At 33.9% G+C, this 24,225-nt stretch overlaps 1 protein-coding gene across 4 annotated transcripts in view; it reads right to left on the bottom strand.

Annotated features, from left to right (window-relative positions):
* Positions 1–21,875: 21,875 nt before the first annotated feature.
* Positions 21,876–24,225, bottom strand: part of LOC138308427 (alpha-(1,3)-fucosyltransferase C-like) — a 37,034-nt gene continuing 34,684 nt past the window's right edge. For all 4 annotated transcript variants that reach the window (XM_069249406.1, XM_069249407.1, XM_069249405.1 and 1 more), the window contains one exon: positions 21,876–23,055. In XM_069249406.1, the coding sequence (XP_069105507.1) occupies positions 21,901–23,055 (1,155 nt within the window). In that variant the 3' untranslated portion in view covers positions 21,876–21,900. The remainder of the gene's footprint in view (positions 23,056–24,225) is intronic.

Below are 24,225 nucleotides of genomic sequence, written 5' to 3'. Positions count from 1 at the left end.
AATCCATGTTGTGAAAAAGTTATGGATAGATAATTGATTTTAAAGTGTCATGTTTCTGTTATACATGAAAAAGCCGTTCATAACACTATTTGATATAACGAAATATAATATGATCCACCTTGCCAGACCACGGTCGCTCGTGTATGGCTTCGCTAGTAGATCACCTCAAGCCACAGCCCATAGTTGGGGAAATTGATAATATTAATACGTAATTACCGACACGTATCTCGAGTACTTGTAAAAGATATATATTTCGTTCTTTACCCTGTATGTCTTGTTTTAAATGAATGTTGTAAGCAATGTATTATACACGTACATGCAGATCTACATGTGTGCGTACACGTATGGCTGCCAATATCTCGAAAAATAAAATGGTGAAATCGTTCAGTTTTCGTGCTGTAGAGTTTATTTTTTAGTCGCTTTTATTCCATGGACTGTTTTGTGAAGTCTCAAATTTAAGTGATGTTATTTTTGAATAATTTGAATACATGTTAGATAGACTTCATTTAGATTTATGAATAGTGAATACAGATCGTAATAGGCCTACTGTAAATGTCGACCAGGACACATTGCGCGCGGCTTCGAGAATCCTAAATAACTCAAAGTTTTGTTTAAAAAAATGATAAAAAGTAACTATAAACCGACTCATTTATATGTCATAAACTAAATTCCAAAACTTCTGACGAAAAAGTTATCCAGAATACGTAATTCTGTGACTCTGAAAAAGGACGAAATTCGGTATCTCGGCAGTACTGTACGTAATGGATGCCGTGCGCTTGGGGTGACCTACGAAAGCAAATTTTAATTTGGTCATAATCACACATCGTAGGTGTTTTACCAAGTAAAAGTTGGAAAACAGTAATCGCTTATCAAAATGTCTGTATGATATTTTTAGGAACTTTGAATTTAATTTGTAATTTCAAGTTGATACTCGCAATATATCTGTCAATGTTTATACGTAATGGCGACCGTGTTTTTCACGTGGCGGTCGAAAATGGAGTATAAACAGGGTACGATATATGAATACCATATGTTTAATTATATATATTATTGTTAAATATTTTTATTTACACTTTTTGAAATTAAAATAACGCAATAGTTCTCGGATAGCCGTATTATTTATTACTATCAAATGTAAATAAACATCGCAAGCGGCTGTGTTCCCACCATGCTTATGTGTACAGATATACGGAGTTGTACCTTTGAGCGCCCGGATGTTCCTTTGTGTGACGTCATCGCCATCTTTTCTGAAATCTCCTATAACTTGTGCCTTATCCTATGTTGTCTGTAATTTCAACAATAGATATGTTTAAATGAAGATCAACACACAATAATATTACAATGTAGAATCAGTCAGTACCAGAAACAATAACAGATTAGTTTTGGTCTTCGATTATGACATTGGACATTTTGAGGTTGAATTTAATTTTGATGAAACTTTAGTTACTGTAACCTGGCGTATTTTTGTTGCCAATTCAAATGTGCGAAAATAAAATCCAAAGTAAACAAACTCGCAGTGAAAAAGTCGTATGATTTGAAAACGCGAAATGAAGTGACCACGAATTAGCGCGAAAACAAGTTTGTTCGAAGAATGTGATATATATTTCTAAATGTCTTGAGATATGGTTCTGTCCTTCATTTAGTTTAACTCTGCAATACTGCCAATTAAGATGAAATGAAAGAAAACCTTTTTTGACAGATTTTACTTGCGCAAATGAATCATTAGATGATATGAAGGTCGCACTGATTACGCAGCGTTTATGTTAGAAAAAATACGAATCAACCCGCGCATCTTTAATTGTTATTCTCCTTTGTGGGCGCTACGTGTCGTTAGCGTCTTAAATTAGATTGCTGAGACACGTCTGTTAAGAAACTTCAAAACGTACCTCTGTTAAAAAAATAATTACATGTAATACGAACATAGTAGAGTTAAAGTGACGCTGTGTAACTACCTAAAATTGTACAGTACTGTTCTGGAACAATTGCTGCTTAACTGGAAATAATTACTGGCTGTCCGATGTCAGTTTTCTAACATTAATTATTTCAGTGGACAATATTTTATAATTGCTGCATGGATAATATATCATTATCATCAAATTGCTGGGCGATTAATTTAAAATTCTACAGAACTGTACTGCAGTAATCTTCACATTCATCTGGGGACAGCAACAAACTCTGGGAGAGATTGTTGAAACGGCGAACGTCGTTTACAAATCGTGACTATTTACTAAATGGGGAATAATTACAAGAATATAAGAATGCAATTTAAAAGGGATTTGAATTCTATTCTTATAAAACGGATATTTGTGATATCCGATAATGTATATTAAGTGGGTTGGACTGTATGTCATTAGAAAAAGAAGATGTAGCTGTGTGTAGTTGAATAATAATTTGACATTGTGACAATTAAAAAGTGTCATCATTAAAAATTTTAAAAAAAGTGTAACCATTGTGCAAAGATATATATGACATTGTCCTTAAATGGAACGATATTTGCAACTAAATGGTCGTTTATAAATGCAAACATTTCTGTCCATAACTTGCTTTGTCCAAACTAGAATAATGTGTTAACTGTTATGCTTAATTGTATTTTACTTATAAAACTATAATGAAATATTTTTTGTAATTGTTTTATTAAATAAATATATGATTACATGCACTAATACATATACGTTCACACCAGGATTTAAATTCCGTAATTTAACTGTATGCTTATAACTTACTTCACTCTGATTTACGCATATTGACATTCTCCTTTACTTTGCCATCGTTTTATAATTCTGGTATTTCCCTACCTCTCTCTACATTTAGACTATTTTAACCTTGTTGCGAGCTACATAACACCTTTAAACAGTTTTGTCAACCCCTTTCTATATGTATGGAGATTCACAGAATGTTGTCTACAGCTAAAAAGAAATGTTGTGTTTCTGGAACAAACCAAAACTAGAAACCTTGGAATTACAACGAAAGCAGGTGCTGGTAACCTTTTTAAAAGTTGAGATACAGGATCTTAAATAAGTGTTTATTTCATTTGGGATTTTATGAAACGAGTCTTTTTTAATTTTTATTTTTGCGAACCTTGGCGAGTTTCATAAAATCTCATATGAAATTAGCACAAATTTTTTTATCGCATAATTACAACAAAATTTCACGTCAAATAGTTTGCGAAAATTCATCGAATGCCGCCATATTGTCCTGTCGCCCTCATCATAGTGAGTCACTTAATTGGTTTATCTTTACAGACTCCAGTGTTGATTGAATATGAAGTTTGAATTATTATTATGTGACCATTCCATTTTTGTGCAAGTCATCAATGGGGTAACTTCATAATACATTGTATTCAAAATGGCTCAGTTTTAATAAACCTTCATCGTATAAATCTCATCTTTATAATATCTTCAATTTACGAATTTGTTTTGCACAACTGCATGCTTTACAATATAACATACTGTTGTTATCGATACAATGTAGTTACCTTTCGTATTGCTCGATTATTAATCATCGTTGTGTACTTACTTCATGCTGCCACTAATAGTTCACCTGTGTAGGACCCAAATATATCAAGCTCTCTCATTGGCTATTATATTAATCTGATTGATAATTGGTTGATATATTAAGCTTCAAGTTGGCAACGCATGTTAAAAGCATGGATTTGAGATAGAAACGATTTTCTTTTCAAAATACGTTTCTGCGACAACCAAAGAAGTTAGCCATTTTTAATTTGCTCTGTTGATCTGCTGAGTTACCCTTCACTGACCAATCCCCTATATAAAGCAATGGACCTGGCACACGTGCGTCATTCTACACATATTACAGATAGCCTTGTTAAACTGAAAACAAGCACTGCACTCTTTTGCCAAGATATCATTGAAGAACTATTGTCAGCTAAATCCCAAAACATGCCCAAAACAATATAATAAGACTTCAATTTACACTAGGTTTTATACGTACCTGTACACGTGTGTGCCCTTGGTAGTTTATATATGGACGAGTCACTCGTTCGGGGCAGTCGAGTGCATCGAGTACATATGTACCATACATGTATGTGGACGGATTATTATTTGTATGTCTTTTCGTTTTTATTTTGAGAAACATCTAAAGGGCAGCATAGAGAAGGTGGCATTACTTTCTTTCTAAAACAAGCCCTACACAGCTTTACAGGTAAGGGTATCATTTAGGTATTAGTAGGTGATACACAGTGGACAACTGCTAGGTGTATATATATACATGCATAGACTGAGCGCACCTGTGTCGATTCACGCGCTTTATATAGGTGTCAGTGAGCACATCAGAATACTGGTATAGCGAAAAAAACATTAATGGCTGTTTTTGACAGGGGAGTTTCTCATACACGATTCTTGAAATACAAGTCTATTTTTTGTTTTTAAATCTCAATTTGATACTTTTCCAATTGAGATTGTTAGCTTTAAATGTGTCTTGGTTTATACCACAATAGTCAGTGTTATTCAACTCTCAGGGTATCAAATAAACGATGCAGCTGTTGATTAACAATTTGTTCATACCATATGTGGTATAAACTCTGTACGCATTCTGATTGGCTGACACGGTGAACTTTGACCGAACTACGTCTTTCTGAGTGTCGTGCCATCATTTGTCAACGTCATCAATAATCGAGTGACGTCATGTTATGCTGTGATCGCCGCTTGACGCCAAAACTGCTGTTAGATAGCGTACTTATCCTCGTCGTTTTTCTATCGGCTAAAAGCGGATATAATTGTGGTAGAAACAGGTTACACGACTCGTGGTTGTTGGATATGGAATATATTCCACACTCGTAAGTTATTTTCTAAAAGTTACAAAGACACTCGCTAAAGCTCGTGTCTTTTGTAACTTTAAAAAAATAACTTACTCGTGTGGAATAAATTCCATATCCAACAACCACTCGTTGTGTAACCTCTATTTATACGTCATCTTCGGTTGACTGTATAATTCATTATTAATTTATTATATTTCATGTATTATGTTAAGATCTTTTCTATTACTTTATTCTTCAAGGTTATTTTTCATAGACTGAAGGATTGTACGTTAAAGATGCTCCACCGCCGACAGAACATAAATAGCATTCATCATTAGAACATTAATCTTGTATATATATATGTCTAATTCACACAAAAAATCTAAGATAATTTGTTTTGCCTTTAGTGCATGCGCAATCAGTACTTCGTTCCATATAGGATATAGTGCCACGGATTTTTTTCGGGATGCAATTAATTATTTTTACATTTTCAACTTCAAGTAAAATTAGAAGCTCAAACATTTCAATGGTGGTAATGGTGTAAAGTAAGTAACTTTTGTAACTGAAGAAAAATACTAAATCGTCTACTCCTGTTTTGATAGTGAAAAAAAAACAATTGTCAGCGGTAGAGCATCTTTAAGTATTATAAAGAATGTTTTCGCGACACAGCCATTTGCTAAACTGAACCATTGGATAATATGTCTATCCGCTACAACTCAATTTGTTTTATTGTAAAAGTAAGTACATTAAGTGTGGATATTTATGCCAAATTATTAGCTCAATGAATTATGTAAATTAAATTATAAGCAATAATATTATTGCGTTTATGAAGTCATAGACAATTTAACGGATGGACTTTCTTTTCATAGACGTGATGAATGACCGTCCGTGTTTTGTATATGACTACATAAACACAACATATATTGAGAAAATATGCTTATATATAGAATATTTGCGGAATTCTGGCGTGATTTTGACAAATCCCAACGATAGGGGTAACATTTTGTAATTTTTTGTTTTTCTCCCTTTTGTTCCCTCTTTGGAAAGAGAAAAGTTATTGTTGTCAATTTTTTAGAGTGTCAAATTATATTTTTACTGGAATGGTCATTTTTAGAGTGTCAAATTACATTTTCATTGCAATGGTCATTTTTAGAGTGTCAAATTATATTTTTATTGAAATGGTCATTTTTAGAGTGTCTAATTACAGTTTTACTGGAATGGTCATTTTTAGAGTGTCAGATAATATTTTCATTGGAATGGTCATTTTTAGAGTGTCAAATTATATTTTCACTGGAATGGTCATTTTTAGAGTGTCAAATTATATTTTAATTGAAATGGTCATTTTTAGAGTGTCTAATTACAGTTTTACTGGAATGGTCATTTTAGAGTGTCAGATAATATTTTCACTGGAATGGTCATTTTTAGAGTGTCAAATTATATTTTTATTGGAATGGTCATTTTTAGAGTGTCAAATTATATTTTTACTGAAATGGTCATTTTTAGAGTGTCAAATTATAGTTTTACTGGAATGGTCATTTTAAGAGTGTCAGATAATATTTTCACTGGAATGGTAATTTTTAGAGTGTCAAATTATATTTTTATTTGAATGGTCATTTTTAGAGTGTCAAGTTATATTTTTATTGCAATGGTCATTTTTAGAGTGTCAACTTATATTTTCACTGGAATGGTCATTTTTAGAGTGTCAAATTATATTTTTATTGGAATGGTCATTTTTAGAGTGTCAAATTATATGTTGAAAGATATGGAGTCCCATTTATTAGGGTGTGACCATGACATTACTTTGTACGTCATCATTGGATGACGTCTCATGCTATATTTGTATTTAACATGGTTTAGGTTTTTTAAAAACCGTCATTTTATATGAGATGTTATCGCCTTTATAATATTGCCATTTTGAAGTCACAAAGTGTTGAGTTTTATGTGGAGCATGCATATTTATATAAAATAACAAAAACGACAAAATTTCTTGCGAGCGCTGTTTAAACTATGTAAACTTTGTATGCCTATATATCACTTCTTCTTAGGTGTAGTTGAACACTACTAAGTTGATATAAAGTGTATATACTTCAGGCCTAACCTAAGTTGTGTCTGTTGAGTGGTACATTGCTGTGTTGCTTGTAAATTGTGACGAAATATGCAAATAAAATCCACATAGCCGGTACATATTTCTGTCACCAAATAAGCATTTTATTATGTTTTAATAGTGTCTATAGCATGTACAAAGAGCTCTTGTTTGACCAGATCCTCCTTTTTGTGTCGCCGCTGAACGAGCGTCTGGTCCGGTTCCTATTTCAGTTTTGTGATCTCAAATCGAGGCTTACCGAAAAATCGGTAAAGTGTTTGATCGACTGATTGAAACAAATTTTGAAAAAAAACAACAATCAGTCAATTCAACAGAAAAAAGTTTTCAGCTGGAAATTACAAATTAATTTTCTATGCACACAAAGGATGATGTGTGCTTTTCGTGGACAGCCGTCCATTTTTGTTTACCGTTTCAGCGCGCCCACTTCCGGTTGCAAAATTCAAACATGAACCGGACTAGATATATATAATATGAGAGAAGGCGTTGGTAAGTAGTAATAGGAGATTTCAGACAAGATGGCGTGACGTCACAGAAAGTTAACATCCGGGTCCACAAAGGTACAAACACAGTATGGCGACTAATTAAAACAATAGCAGATGTGCACATCCCTGCTACACAATCGATATTTTAACAAAAGTATACACTTTCATACTTGCAAATTCTGATTTGAAAATGGTTTCTTATTGTTTCGGAGGTTATAGACATTTATATTTTTATATTTACAATTGTTTATGCTGAACTTGATATGATACATTTGTGTAGATTTAGTGTTGATCATGAAGCCAGCTTGCGAAGCGGTGCCGGGCCGTCACACGTACCCGTTTTTAGTTAACACGTAGAAATCCATGTTGTGAAAAAGTTATGGATAGATAATTGATTTTAAAGTGTCATGTTTCTGTTATACATGAAAAAGCCGTTCATAACACTATTTGATATAACGAAATATAATATGATCAACCTTGCCAGACCACGGTCGCTCGTGTATGGCTTCGCTAGTAGATCACCTCAAGCCACAGCCCATATTTGGGGAAATTAATAATATTAATACGTAATTACCGACACGTATCTCGAGTACTTGTAAAAGATATATATTTCGTTCTTTACCCTGTATGTCTTGTTTTAAATGAATGTTGTAAGCAATGTATTATACACGTACATGCAGATCTACATGTGTGCGTACACGTATGGCTGCCAATATCTCGAAAAATAAAATGGTGAAATCGTTCAGTTTTCGTGCTGTAGAGTTTATTTTTTAGTCGCTTTTATTCCATGGACTGTTTTGTGAAGTCTCAAATTTAAGTGATGTTATTTTTGAAAAATTTGAATACATGTTAGATAGACTTCATTTACATTTATGAATAGTGAATACAGATCGTAATAGGCCTACTGTAAATGCCGACCAGGACACATTGCGCGCGGCTTCGAGAATCCTAAATAACTCAAAGTTTTGTTTAAAAATATGATAAAAAGTAACTATAAACCGACTCATTTATATGTCATAAACTAAATTCCAAAACTTCTGACGAAAAAGTTATCCAGAATACGTAATTCTGTGACTCTGAAAAAGGACGAAATTCGGTATCTCGGCAGTACTGTACGTAATGGATGCCGTGCGCTTGGGGTGACCTACGAAAGCAAATTTTAATTTGGTCATAATCACACATCGTAGGTGTTTTACCAAGTAAAAGTTGGAAAACAGTAATCGCTTATCAAAATGTCTGTATGATATTTTTAGGAACTTTGAATTTAATTTGTAATTTCAAGTTGATACTCGCAATATATCTGTCAATGTTTATACGTAATGGCGACCGTGTTTTTCACGTGGCGGTCGAAAATGGAGTATAAACAGGGTACGATATATGAATACCATATGTTTAATTATATATATTATTGTTAAATATTTTTATTTACACTTTTTGAAATTAAAATAACGCAATAGTTCTCGGATAGCCGTACTATTTATTACTATCAAATGTAAATAAACATCGCAAGCGGCTGTGTTCCCACCATGTTTATGTGTACAGATATACGGAGTTGTACCTTTGAGCGCCCGGATGTACCTTTGTGTGACGTCATCGCCATCTTTTCTGAAATCTCCTATAACTTGTGCCTTATCCTATGTTGTCTGTAATTTCAACAATAGATATGTTTAAATGAAGATCAACACACAATAATATTACAATGTAGAATCAGTCAGTACCAGAAACAATAATAGATTAGTTTTGGTCTTCGATTATTGAGGTTGAATTTAATTTTGATGAAAGTTTAGTTACTGTAACCTGGCGTATTTTTGTTGCCAATTCAAATGTGCGAAAATAAAATCCAAAGTAAACAAACTCGTAGTGTAAAAGTCTTATGATTTGAAAACGCGAAATAAAGTGACCAGGAATTAGCGCGAAAATAAGTTTGTTCGAAGAATGTGATATATTTTTCTACATGTCTTGAGATATGGTTCTGTCCTTCATTTAGTTTAACTCTCATTAAGCAGTACTGCCAATTAAGATGAAATGAAAGAAAACCTTTTTTGACAGATTTTACTTGCGCAAATGAATCATTAAATGATATAAAGGTCGCACTGGTGACGCAGCGTTTATGTTAGAAAAATTACGAATCAACCCGCGCATCTTTAATTTTTTTTCTCCTTTGTGGGCGCTACGTGTCGTTAGCGTCTTAAATTAGATTGCTGAGACACGTCTGTTAAGAAACTTCAAAACGTACCTCTGTTAAAAAAATAATTACATGTAATACGAACATAGTAGAGTTAAAGTGACGCTGTGTAACTACCTAAAATTGTACAGTACTGTTCTGGAACAATTGCTGCTTAACTGGAAATAATTACTGGCTGTCCGATGTCAGTTTTCTAACATTAATTATTTCAGTAGACAATATTTTATAATTGCTGCATGGATAATATATCATTATCATCAAATTGCTGGGCGATTAATCTAAAATTCTACAGAACTGTACTGCAGTAATCTTCACATTCATCTGGGGACAGCAATAAACTCTGGGAGAGATTAGAAGGGATTTGAATTCTATTCTTATAAAACGGATATTTGTGATATCCGAGAATGTATTAAGTGGGTTTGACTGTATGCCATTAGAAAATGAAGATGTAGCCGTGTGTAGTTGAATAATAATTTGACATTGTGACAATTAAAAAGTGTCATCATTAAAAATTAAAAAAAAAGTGTAACCATTGTGCAAAGATAAATATGACATTGTCCTTTAATGGAACGATATTTGCAACTAAATGGTCGTTTATAAATGCAAATATTTCTGTCCATAACTTGCTTTGTCCAAACTAGAATAATGTGTTAACTGTTATGCTTAATTGTATTTTACTTATAAAACTATAATGAAATATTTTTTGTAATTGTTTTATTTCGCCAAGATATCATTTCATTAATACAGTAAATAAATATATGATTACATGCACTAATACATATACGTATTTAAATTCCGTAATTTAACTGTATGCTTATAACTTACTTCACTCTGATTTACGCATATTTACATTCTCCTTTACTTTGCCACCGTTTTGTAATTCTGGTATTTCCCAACCTCTCTCTACATTCAGACTATTTTAACCTTGTTGCGAGCTACATAACACTTTTAAACAGTTTTGTCAACTCCTTTCTATATGTATGGAGATTCACAGAATGTTATCTACAGCTAAAAAGAAATGTTGTGTTTCTGGAACAAACCAAAACTAGAAACCTTGGAATTACAACGAAAGCAGGTGCTGGTAACCTTTTTAAAAGTTGAGATACAGGATTTTAAATAAGTGTTTATTTCATTTGGGATTTTATGAAACGAGTCTTTTTTATTTTTTATTTTTGCGAACCTTGGCGAGTTTCATAAAATCTCATATGAAATTAGCACAATTTTTTTTTATCACATAATTACAACAAAATTTCACGTCAAATAGTTTGCGAAAATTCATCGAATGCCGCCATTTTGTCCTGTCGCCCTCATCATAGTGAGTCACTTAAATTGGTTTATCTTTACAGACTCCAGTGTTGATTGAATATGAAGTCTGAATTATTATTATGTGACCACTCCATTTTTGTGCACGTCATCAATGGGGTAACTTCATAATACATTGTATTCAAAATGGCTCAGTTTTAATAAACCTTCATCGTATAAATCTCATCTTTATAATATCTTCAATTTACGAATTTGCTTTGCACAACTGCATGCTATACAATATAACATACTGTTGTTATCGATACAATGTAGTTACCATTCGTATTGCTCGATTATTAATCATCGTTGTGTACTTACTTCATGTTGCCACTAATAGTTCACCTGTGTAGGACCCAAATATATCAAGCTCTCTCATTGGCTATTATATTAATCTGATTGATGATTGGTTGATATATTAAGCTTCAAGTTGGCAACGCATGTTAAAAGCATGGATTTGAGATAGAAACGATTTTCTTTTCAAAATACGTTTCTGCGACAACCAAAGAAGTTAGCCATTTTTAATTTGCTCTGTTGATCTGCTGAGTTACCCTTCACTGACCAATCCCCTATATAAAGCAATGGACCTGGCACACGTGCGTCATTCTACACATATTACAGATAGCCTTGTTAAACTGAAAACAAGCACTGCACTCTTTTGCCAAGATATCATTGAAGAACTATTGTCAGCTAAATCCCAAAACATGCCCAAAACAATATAATAAGACTTCAATTTACACTAGGTTTTATACGTACCTGTACACGTGTGTGCCCTTGGTAGTTTATATATGGACGAGTCACTCGTTCGGGGCAGCCGAGTGCATCGAGTACATATGTACCATACATGTATGTGGACGGATTATTATTTGTATGTCTTTTCGTTTTTATTTTGAGAAACATCTAAAGGGCAGCATAGAGAAGGTGGCATTACTTTCTTTCTAAAACAAGCCCTACACAGCTTTACAGGTAAGGGTATCATTTAGGTATTAGTAGGTGATACACAGTGGACAACTGCTAGGTGTATATATATACATGCATAGACTGAGTGCACCTGTGTCGATTCACGCGCTTTATATAGGTGTCAGTGAGCACATCAGAATACTGGTATAGCGAAAAAAACATTAATGGCTGTTTTTGACAGGGGAGTGTCTCATACACGATTCTTGAAATACAAGTCTATTTTTTGTTTTTAAATCTCAATTTGATACTTTTCCAATTGAGATTGTTAGCTTTAAATGTGTCTTGGTTTATACCACAATAGTCAGTGTTATTCAACTCTCAGGGTATCAAATAAACGATGCAGCTGTTGATTAACAATTTGTTCATACCATACGTGGTATAAACTCTGTACGCATTCTGATTGGCTGACACGGTGAACTTTGACCGAACTACGTCTTTCTGAGTGTCGTGCCATCATTTGTCAACGTCATCAATAATCGAGTGACGTCATGTTATGCTGTGATCGCCGCTTGACGCCAAAACTGCTGTTAGATAGCGTACTTATCCTCGTCGTTTTTCTATCGGCTAAAAGCGGATATAATTGTGGTAGAAACAGGTTACACGACTCGTGGTTGTTGGATATGGAATATATTCCACACTCGTCTAAAAGTTACAAAGACACTCGCTAAAGCTCGTGTCTTTTGTAACTTTAAAAAAATAACTTACTCGTGTGGAATAAATTCCATATCCAACAACCACTCGTTGTGTAACCTCTATTTATACGTCATCTTCGGTTGACTGTATAATTCATTATTAATTTATTATATTTCATGTATTATGTTAAGATCTTTTCTATTACTTTATTCTTCAAGGTTATTTTTCATAGACTGAAGGATTGTACGTTAAAGATGCTCCACCGCCGACAGAACATAAATAGCATTCATCATTAGAACATTAATCTTGTATATATATATGTCTAATTCACACAAAAAATCTAAGATAATTTGTTTTGCCTTTAGTGCATGCGCAATCAGTACTTCATTCCATATAGGATATAGTGCCACGGATTTTTTTTCGGGATGCAATTAATTATTTTTACATTTTCAACATCAAGTAAAATTAGAAGCTCAAACATTTCAATGGTGGTAATGGTGTAAAGTAAGTAACTTTTGTAACTGAAGAAAATTACTAAATCGTCTACTCCTGTTTTGATAGTGAAAAAATACCAGTTGTCAGCGGTAGAGCATCTTTAAGTATTATAAAGAATGTTTTCGCGAAACAGCCATTTGCTAAACTGAACCATTGGATAATATGTCTATCCGCTACAACTCAATTTGTTTTATTGTAAAAGTAAGTACATTAAGTGTGGATATTTATGCCAAATTATTAGCTCAATGAATTATGTAAATAAAATTATAAGCAATAATATTATTGCGTTTATGAAGTCATAGACAATTTAACGGATGGACTTTCTTTTCATAGACGTGATGAATGACCGTCCGTGTTTTGTATATGACTACATAAACACAACATATATTGAGAAAATATGCTTATATATAGAATATTTGCGGAATTCTGGCGTGATTTTGACAAATCCCAACGATAGGGGTAACATTTAGTAATTTTTTTTGTTTTTCACCCTTTTGTTCCCTCTTTGGAAAGAGAAAAGTTATTGTTGTCAATTTTTTAGAGTGTCAAATTATATTTTTACTGGAATGGTCATTTTAAGAGGGTCAAATTATATTTTTATTGGAATGGTCATTTTTAGAGTGTCAGATAAAATTTGCACTGGAATGGTCATTTTTAGAGTGTCAAATTATATTTTCATTGGAATGGTCATTTTTAGAGTGTCAAATTATATTTTCACTGGAATGGTGATTTTTAGAGTGTCATATAATATTTTCACTGGAATGGTAATTTTTAGAGTGTCAAATTATATTTTCACTGGAACATTCATTTTTAGAGTGTCAAATTATATTTTTATTGGAATGGTCATTTTTAGAGTGTCAAATTATATGTTTAAAGATATGGAGTCCCATTTATTAGGATGTGATCATGCCATTACTTTGTACATCATCATTGGATGACGTCTCATGCTATATTTGTGTTTAACATGGTTTAGGTTTTTTAAAAACCGTCATTTTATATGAGATGTTATCGCTTTTATAATATTGCCATTTTGAAGTCACAAAGTGTTGAGTTTTATGTGGAGCACGCATATTTATATAAACATGTGTAGGAAAAATAACAAAAACGACAAAATTTCTTGCGAGCGATGTTTAAACTATGTAAACTTTGTATGTCTATATATCACTTCTTCTTAGGTGTAGTTGAACACTACTAAGTTGATATAAAGTGTATATACTTCAGTCCTAACCTAGGTTGTGTCTGTTGAGTGGTACATTGCTGTGTTGCTTGTAAATTGTGACGAAATATGCAAATAAAATCCACATAGCCGGTACATATTTCTGTCACCAAATAAGCATTTCATTATGTTTTAGTAGTGCCTATAGCAGATCCTCCTTTTTGTGTCGCCGCTGAACGAGCGTCTGGTCCGGTTCCTATTTCAGTTTTGTGATCTCAAATCGAGGCTTACCGAAAAATCGGTAAAGTGTTTCATCCACTGATTGAATTTTAAAAAAAAAAACCAACTATCAGTCAATTCAACAGAAAAAAGTTTTCAGCTGGAAATTACAAATTGATTTTCTCTGCACACAGAGGATGACGTGTGCTTTTCGTGGGCAGTCGTCCATTTTTGTTTACCGTTTCAGCGCGCCCTCTACCGGTTGCAAAATTCAAATATGAACCGGACTAGATATATATATTATGAGAGAAGGCGTTGGTAAGTAGTAATAACTTGTGCCTTATCATATGTTGTCTGTAATTTCAACAATAGATATGTTTAAATGAAGATCAACACACAATAATATTACAATGTAGAATCAGTCAGTACCAGAAACAATAACAGATTAGTTTTGGTCTTCGATTATGACGTTGGACATTTTGAGGTTGAATTTAAATTTGATGAATCTTTAGTTACTGTAACCTGGCGTATTTTTGTTGCCAATTGAAATGTGCGAAAATAAACTCCAAAGTAAACAAACTCGCAGTGGAAAAGTCGTATGATTTGAAAACGCGAAATGAAGTGACTGCGAATTAGCACGAAAACAAGTTTGTTCGAAGAATGTGATATATATTCCTTAATGTCCTGAGATATGGGTCTGTCCTTCATTTAGTTTAACTCTCATTATGCAATACTGTCAATTAAGATGAAATGAAAGAAACCTTTTTTGACAGATTTTACTTGCGCAAATGAATCATTGGATGATATAAAGGAAAGGTCGCACTGATTACGCAGCGTTTATGTTAGAAAAAAATACGAATCAACCCGCGCATCTTTAATAGTTTTCTCCTTTGTGGGCGCTACATGTACGTGTCGTTAGCGTCTTAAATTAGATTGCTGAGACACGTCTGTTAAGAAACTTCAAAACGTACCTCTGTTAAAAAACTAATTACATGTAATACGAACATAGTAGACTTAAAGAGGCGTTGTGCAATTACCTAGAATTGAACAGTACTGTTCTGGAACAATTGCTGCTTAACTGGAAATAATTACTGGCTGCCCGAAGTCAGTTCTCTTACATTAATTATTTCAGTAGACAATATTTTATAATTGCTGCATGGATAATATATCATTATCATCAAATTGCTGGGCGATTATAATCAAATTATACAGTGCTGTACTGCAGTAATCTTCACATTCATCTGGGGACAGCAATAAACTCCGGGAGAGATTGTTGAAACGGCGAACGTGACTATTTACTAAATGGGGAATAATTACAAGAATATAAGAATACAATTTACATGGGATTTTAATTCTATTATTATAAAACGGAGTTTTGTGATATCCGATAATGTATATCAAGTGGGTTGGAATGTATGTCATTAAAAAATGAAGATGTAGCTGTGTGTAGTTGAATAATATAAATTGCCATTGTGACAATTAAAAAGTGTCATCATTAAAAAAAACCTTTAAAAAAACCCAAAAAACAAGTCTAACCATTGTGCAAAGATAAATATGACACTGTCCTATAACGCTATAACGAAGTATTTTTTGTAATTGTTTTATTTCGCCAAAATATCATTTCATTAATACAGTAAATAAATATATGATTAAATGCACTCATACATATACTTTCACACCAGCATTTAGATTCCGTAATTTAACTGTATGATTATAACTTATTTCACTCTGATTTACTCATATTGGCATTCTCTCACTCATTCATACTTGGTTAAAGATAAAACAAAACGAAAGAAAGATACCATAACGACATATGTATGTAAAATAACTTGAAAAATACTTGAGGAAAAAAGGGGGGATATATAAAGAAATGCATTAATACATTGATATAGACGATATATTTCAGAAGATAAGGATACATTTATATACAAAAGAGCATCCATACCGAGACACATACATACACTCACACACCATTTCACACCAAACACACATTCACACTTAAACAACACAGACAAGAAGAAAAAATAAGAAAAATAAAAGAAGAAAAAAAAAAGAAAAAAAAGACGAGAGACATGAATATATGAAATAGCCTTTTATTGTTACTGTGTATGTCAAAGAAAATCTAACTTAATCTTCATAATACCCAGTACATTTTACATGTAGATACAGTGTATGCAGCTAAAAAAATCTAAAAAGGTTATAGAATTAAGTAACCATAACGAAATGGATGGTAGATATATAGATACAGTTACAATAGGTTTATTATAAATCTACATATAACTGTATAGTAGCAAATACTATTACTCTACTCGTAATTTATCTAATTAACATGTATGTGATGTTCACAAGTCAGAGGCTCGGACATGTACGAGAGATTTATTTAGTTTTTATGAAAAAGATATGTACATATTTGAATGGAATAATTTCTGTATATAAAAGCTTAGTCAAGATTCTTTATTAATTAATCCATTTTTTTCCATGCAGTTAGAAATTTATTTGTTTCTTTCTTTGAACTTTATAATGATCATAAATGCAATGCATTAGAGAATTAATACTTAATGACTTGTATTGCCATTTACATATGTAAATATATTTTATAGGCAAAGTAATTTGGTTATCAATTTTAAACCTGGGCTATTAAAATCATTAACATATTCAAAAAAAGATTATTTTTTATTTTGTCTAAATCGAAAAAATAATGTATCCAATGGTATGTCAAATCTTTCGATAAGGTTTTAACTTGGTCACATTCCCAAAACAAATGTATAAAAGATTCTCTTTCTGAGTTACACAGGTTTTATATTTCTATAACCGAAATATATTTCACATATTTCAGTTACCATTTATTTCATAATAAGAAATTAAATGAATTTATTACCAAGTAAAATTGCATGTCTAAATGCCTAATTGCATAAAAAGAATAGTTTATGAACCCGAAAAGAAAATCAATTAAATATTGATGAAGATAATTAGTATTCCAAAAAACCAGTGTGCCCAAGTGTTATTTATTAAAGACGAAAAAAAGGCAAATAGCAAAATAACAAATATTGTTTAGTGGTTCAATAGTGAATACCTTAACCGAAATGACTTAAATGTTTAAAATGTAATTGTATATTGAGAAGAGAAATTTGGCTACTCATTTTTAGAATAGATATTAATATATATATAAAAAAACAATTACAAATTGAGTTGGGTCTTTCAAATGCTCGAAACTGAAGAGGCTGCAGTTAAGTTGAGCGTTTGACATTCAGTACATCTAATGTTTAAAACCTTGCTGTTATTATCCCCCTCCCTTATAATACAGTACAGTAACTAATTGCTAACGTTAGGCAATGTACATGTACATTGGCGGATCGCCAGCTGTCAATCAAACTGCTTGGTACCGCCCCTCCGACATGACAGCCATTTGTTTACGTCAACACTGTAGATACGGGGTTGCGTTGGTGATGGGATACATATAACAGGAACAATCGACATCCTAGTAAATTTGCTGGAAATGCTTCATTAAAAACCTTTCCTGAACCTGGAAGATCAATGGAAAAGTGGATAAAACGCCCAAGGCAACAGCTGATGTGCTGAAAGAGGGTACGTCTCTGTCCTGTAGGAAACTGCTGTCCCTTTTAAATAATATTGATCATATCCATTGTCAATCTACTAGATTTTTCAGGTTTGTCTTCTTTACTTGTTACTTATAATCGATTTACGGTTACATCTTGCCAGATATTGTCGTATGGACGCGTCACTTTCTTGTTATCTCACCAAGGTACAGTTTGGTCGGAACTAAGGTACAGTTTGGTCGGAACTTTTTTTAGACTGCAGCTGGTCAACAAAACGTGCGTCATCTGATAACGGGTATGGTTTACTATGTTAGTATACGAGTAGCTAGCAATTTAATCATATAATCAAGCAATATATTAGGAAAATCCTATTCAAACGACATCTGTCTCAGAGTCAGCAGATTTTTACAATCTAAACTCACTGTCAGTTTACGAGTTTTGATTAACTCGCTGTCACATATCAGACTCGGTACTGCAGTAGGCATACGAAAAACGATCATATTAGACAACAACAACTTCAAATATTAGATAATGAATAATACTAACATTCACCGATAGTGATATAACAAGTAAAATACACAACTAGGTCTACTTACCTGATATTGCCGATTGTAACTTGAAAAGCGAGGCGGCTTTCAACACCAACCGCTTCAAACCGGATACTCAAGTGACGCAACACATTCCTCCTACCAGGTGGCGCTTGCCGTATGGCATTTATTTGTGCGGTTGAACGCCCCAAACAGCACCCATTCCAACAATAAACGCCATCCCCAACAAATATTTGGATATCATTACAATAATTATAAAACGTTTTATAAATTTAAATAATTATACATAAAAGAATTAACAGAATTTTCATAAATACGATCAATTTGTGAAGTCCACTCGTCGATCCAATCGGTCAGAATAGCTTTGAAGGAAGGCGGCCCACAAGCTCTGCTGTGGAAATTTACAGGGAACCTGCGAAATACAACCAATTTCCAAGACCGTCTTGTAGTCGTTCTTCATAATATTTTCAAAAACCAAAAATACCATTTTGTTCAGAATTACTTAATTTTAATGTGTAGAATATCAGTTTGCCGCCTTTTAGCGTTTGTTCGCTAGGTCAAATTAAACAGAAACTAGCGATGAAAATGTCGATTTTTGCCTGTTTGACCCAAGATTTCTCACTCAAATGAATTTTCATACAGTCAATATCTACCTCAGTCGATAGATCACGCCAGGATTTACTTAACTTTAAAATATCGTTTAAAAGTGTCTGTCAGTTTCCTTATTACTCAACTGAGCGAGGCTTTGGCTGCAATCTCATTGGCCGGCTATAAAAAGTCTCTCTTCTCGGGACGTTGTACATCTATATATGGAGTTCGCCGTTACTATTCAAACATATACATCTGTGGACTTTTTATATCCGGCCAATGAGATTACAGCCGAAGCCTCGCTCATGCATATTATATCAGCCACGAAACCAGTATGCATTTTTTATTAGATGACTTCAAGATGTTTGTCATAATGGGGCTTATATCGTCTTAATGACGGCACTTTGTATAGATGTATAGGATGATTTTGAAAGGATGATTATCGCTCTTTCCAACGGTAGTAACCGTTGTTATGAAGATGTACTAAAAATGTGTTTTTTTTTATAGCCGCTAAAGGTAGGCGGGTTAGAATTTGGAATCTAAGGCTTTCCACCCTCCTCATATATAGTATCATGTAGAGTATGATTTTTATCGGGCTTTTTTTAATCTAGACCTCTTAAACGTCTAAAAATGGTCTTAGGGCACTCTGGTGGGTCTATGATTATATAATCTGTAACTAATTCTCAGATCCCTGTGAGTTGAGCAACACCTTAAGGGATGTTGCGAATGAAATGAGAGACGCTAAGGACCATGAATTGATTACTCATGGTAATTCTCCGAAAGAAGTGCAAGTATACGCATATGCATACAAATGAACATGTATGCAGAGCATACGTGTATGGAAATTGAATGAAGTATAAAGCACAAAGGACCATGTTACAGATCTTGGATCTATTTTGTCGATTAAACTACTATAGTGGGCGACACCTGTAGGTACGATTGTCTCGAAAAGAGCGGTTCAGCTTAGGAAACAATATCGCACGATTAAAGTCATTTTACGATTTAAGTCTATTTGACCCTTGTGAATGTGACCTGGAATAAAGGTCAAAGTCATACATTTGATCAAACTTATGATTAGTAGCCCTTCATCCCAGCATACTACAAACATAATACATGCACAATGCACATGGCTGCAGGCCAGTCAATTATTGATAGAGGAGTCATTTGAAGATTTTAACCCGTTTGACACTGTGGCCTTAAATTAAGGTCAGGTACATTTATTTGATCAAACTCTGTAGCCTTTCATTTCAGCATGGTACAGACCCAAGTCTAGGAATACAAAAATCAAGTTTGCATGGCTATTGACAAAATATCATTGCTTGTGGAATAAAACTAGCACTTCCAATTCAAAATTGGTAGCCTAATTCTTTTACGACTTATCCTAAACGTCTGAAGGTAGTATGATTATTTTACTACTTATCTAAATCGTCGGAAGGTAGTCCTATTCTTTTACCTATTGGAGGTGGAATAAAACTAGCGCTCCCAATTCAAACCTGGTAGTTTGATTCTTTTACGACTCACTTAATCTTCGTAAGATAGTCCTATTCTTTTACATATCAACCAAACCAAAAAGGAAGGCGGCCCACAAGTCCCGAAATCTCCTGCTTGAAAATAACTGGGAACATGCGAAAAACCATCAATTTTCAAGACCGTCTTGTGGTCGTTCTTCACAATATTTTAAAAAAACAAAGATACTGTTTTGTTCAGACTTACTTAAATTTTTAATGTGTCTCAGTTTGTCAACTTTTAGCGTTTGTTCGCTAGGTCGAATTAAACAGAAACTAGCGATGAAATTGCCGATTTTTGGCTGTTTGAACCAAACTTTCTCACTCAAATGATTTTTCGTACAGTCAATATCTATCTCAGTCGATAGATCACGCCAGGATTTACTTAACTGTAAAATACCGTTTAAAAGTATCTGTCAGTTTCCTTATTACTCAACTTGCGGTTATAAGCGTGTTGGTAGGTAAAAGTTGTCGTGTTAACATTCACGACAACTCTGTTATCGAACCTTACGTCTCTCATTTCATATGTAACAAAATCGGCGGAAAAAGGGCCTTTGATTTTGATCTGATAACTGTGAAACGTAGTTGCATCTTTTCCAGGTTGTTTTGATTCCCTATTCATGTGAAGTGTGATATCAATTTCCTCCATGATACATTGTGGTCCCAACATTTCTGCATAATTTCAACAAATTGCATTCTGTGGTTTTGGAGAAGAAAGGAAATCTATGCAGGCCTGTGATTGGTCAGTTTTTTCTCTCCTGAGGTGCCGCCAGATTTACTGTGATAGTCTAGGTGTAGATATAATTTCAGTGACAGCAACCCCTGGTACATCGAGGATGACGCCAGACAAAAGGCGATCGCAATAGATCATGTGAAGCTCGTGTGTCATAAAAGGATTCGTCAGATGAATATAGGATGCCGCTTAACTTAAAGTGAACAGTCGGGCAAGGATGGCTAAAGTCGGTAAAAATGGTGTGAATGTATCCAGTATAATTTCTTATGGAATAGAATAATAAACTTTCTCGTCAAAATCTGTCTGCTTACGTAGAAATTAATTTAAAGTATAGGAATCCTAAAACGTCCTCCCGGCTGACTATGTCCGTGGTTACTTTTCCATGCAGCCTCGCTTTCAATGCTTTCAACTTTTCTTTATTTGATATGTAAGAACTTTTGGAAGGCCAATGAACGCATTTAGACTGGTTTTCTTTGCCCGACTATTCACTTTAAATAAAAACAAATGGAACAAATCTTCCATCATTCATCACTACATCTCCTAGCAACGTAACAGATCAACAAGCATTTTTAAAAAGAAAAAAAAACATGAAAATATACATCAATGCATCAGATTCGAGACATAAAACAACAAAAAAAGGAAAGAGAAGAGTAGACCTGTATAAAACGCAAGTTTATTTATCAGGTGAGATCAGTCGGGGTTTTACAGGTCGCTGTCTCACCTTGACCCCTGACCCATGTGGAGACATCTTCGTATAATCTCCGGAATTTCTCCGGATAGTGTAAGCGCCTGCACGCTTCACAAAATGGCTTTTGTCCCCAGTTATCATTAAAGTTTGTCTTGAAAAGATTTCTATTTTCAAACAACCGCGTGAAAACTGTTTTATTAGTTTTAATATCAACTAAGTATTTAGATAATGATGTTGCGTCGTTATATCTAGAACTATCAATAAAAGTATCTGGAGGGAGGTAAATGGAATAGTTCAGTCCCCCGCGAACCACTGGCACCAAAGAATATGACTTAAACACTTTATAGGCCTTTTCTGTCATATAATCTCGGCATAATGAATTTTCAAATGATAGGTAATACCTTGTATTATGCTCCACTCTCTTAAGACAATTCTTACTCCATGTTTTAGCTGCATCCGTTTCTACACACACACGATTCCCACAACGACCGTAAATACTGACGTCCATATGTCTCTGAAGTAGTCTTACAAACGACTCCCTTTTGCCATGAGTGTTGCAATGTCCAACAAACCAGGCCGCTGAAGCATTTTTCTGTGTCGACAATTCAGCGATGTGGCTTGCATTTCTATTAATAGAATGTAAATGTTTACTATCAAATGAACCGTAACGACTTATGACATCCGCATCTCTTCGATAATTAATTGTCCAATTAATTACACGCCGCCAAAAGTGATTATTGGGACTAATAGTGGGAGGCTCCACCTCGTAAAATATCCACACTTGGTTCCGAGGTTTCTTTGGTGGCCTGAAAGAAGGAGAATGAAATATCACACCATCTTGGTCGTCAATTTTGGACTTATCGGTCGTTATCAAACATTTATATTCACAACCGTCGAAAATATTCCGTTTATGCCACGAAGGGAAGTTCCAAAATAGGACACGTTTCACGATTTGTTTTTCACGCTTTATCCAATGCCGCCCGTCTTTGTGGTCCGAGGTATTTGTGACGTTGCTGTGGGGTGCCATATTTGGTACCCAGATAGTGGTTGATGTCCATGCCCGTTCTTGTACGTCATAGTAGAGAAAACAGACAAACGTCATCAGAAACAATAGCGACAATCCATAGTAGAAAACGTACTGTCGGTTCTGAAAAAAAAAAAAAATAAAAAAAATATTGAGAACATTTCAACATTATCGAAAATGTAATGACCAATTGATCATTTCATAACGTCTATTAATTGTTTAATATACAGTCATTGAATATAATTATACATCATTGTTTTTTTTTTAATTTATTTTATCACATATAATCCGCCTGGTCCAGCGAATTCGCACGTGAAATATTTTTGCATGTGTCACATGTGTCACGAACTGGTGTCATATTACCTTTCAGCGTATATCATTGGCTGGCAATTCGTTGTTTCATCATGATTTGACTCAGTTAAGCATTGAACGCCTTTCAGGTGGCATTCATAGCCAAAATGAATGCCAAATGGACAGAGGCAAATTCCATGAAGCGCTAGCCAGCCAATGAAATACGCTAAACGATTATATTACACCAGTGACACATGCAAAGTTATCATAAGTTAGCCAGCGCTCTTCGTGTTGGATCTGTCCCACATTAGGTCACATTAGGTTACAATTTTATGTTGAAATACAATGTACCAAGGGATTTTGCATCCATAATTAATAATTATATAAATCTATATAAATATAATCATTCGTTATCGTCAATGATGGAACAGCCATTTAAACAGCCGATTTCCGTGATCGCTAGCACAATTGTGACGTCACAATGACAATGACATTTTGATAAGCGATTAGAGTTCATAGTTGTATGACTGCCAACTGTGCTTGGTAAGGTACGTAACATAGTGGGACTGCAATTAAAATGTGAATATCAAAGCATTAAATGCCTTTCATTTGGCATTCATAGTCAATATGAATGCAAACCGGACAGTGGCAAATTCCATGAAGCGCACTAGCTCTTTATGTTATATGCTTATATTTACAATTGATTACAATTTTATGATGAAATCCCAAGGGATTTCGCATCTTTAATGAAATAATCGTTCGTTATCATCATGGATGGAACAGCCATTTGCACAGCGGCTTTTTCAGGACCGCTGGCACGCCAATTGTGACGTCACAGTGATAATGACGTCATAATAAGTGCTTGAAGTTCATTGTCTATATGACTGCCAACTGCACTTGGTAAGGGTACTGCAGTGAAATGTAAGTATCCAACAATGACCAGAAATCAAGATGCCAGAACGTAATAACAAAACGGCGGCCTCCGCTGAATTTTCAACACAG

Source organism: Argopecten irradians, chromosome 15, assembly GCF_041381155.1.
Source record: "Argopecten irradians isolate NY chromosome 15, Ai_NY, whole genome shotgun sequence".
In the NCBI taxonomy this organism is placed as follows: domain Eukaryota; kingdom Metazoa; phylum Mollusca; class Bivalvia; order Pectinida; family Pectinidae; genus Argopecten; species Argopecten irradians.
The sequence above is the reverse complement of the archived record's forward strand: the minus strand, read 5'-3'. Positions and strand labels throughout refer to the sequence as shown.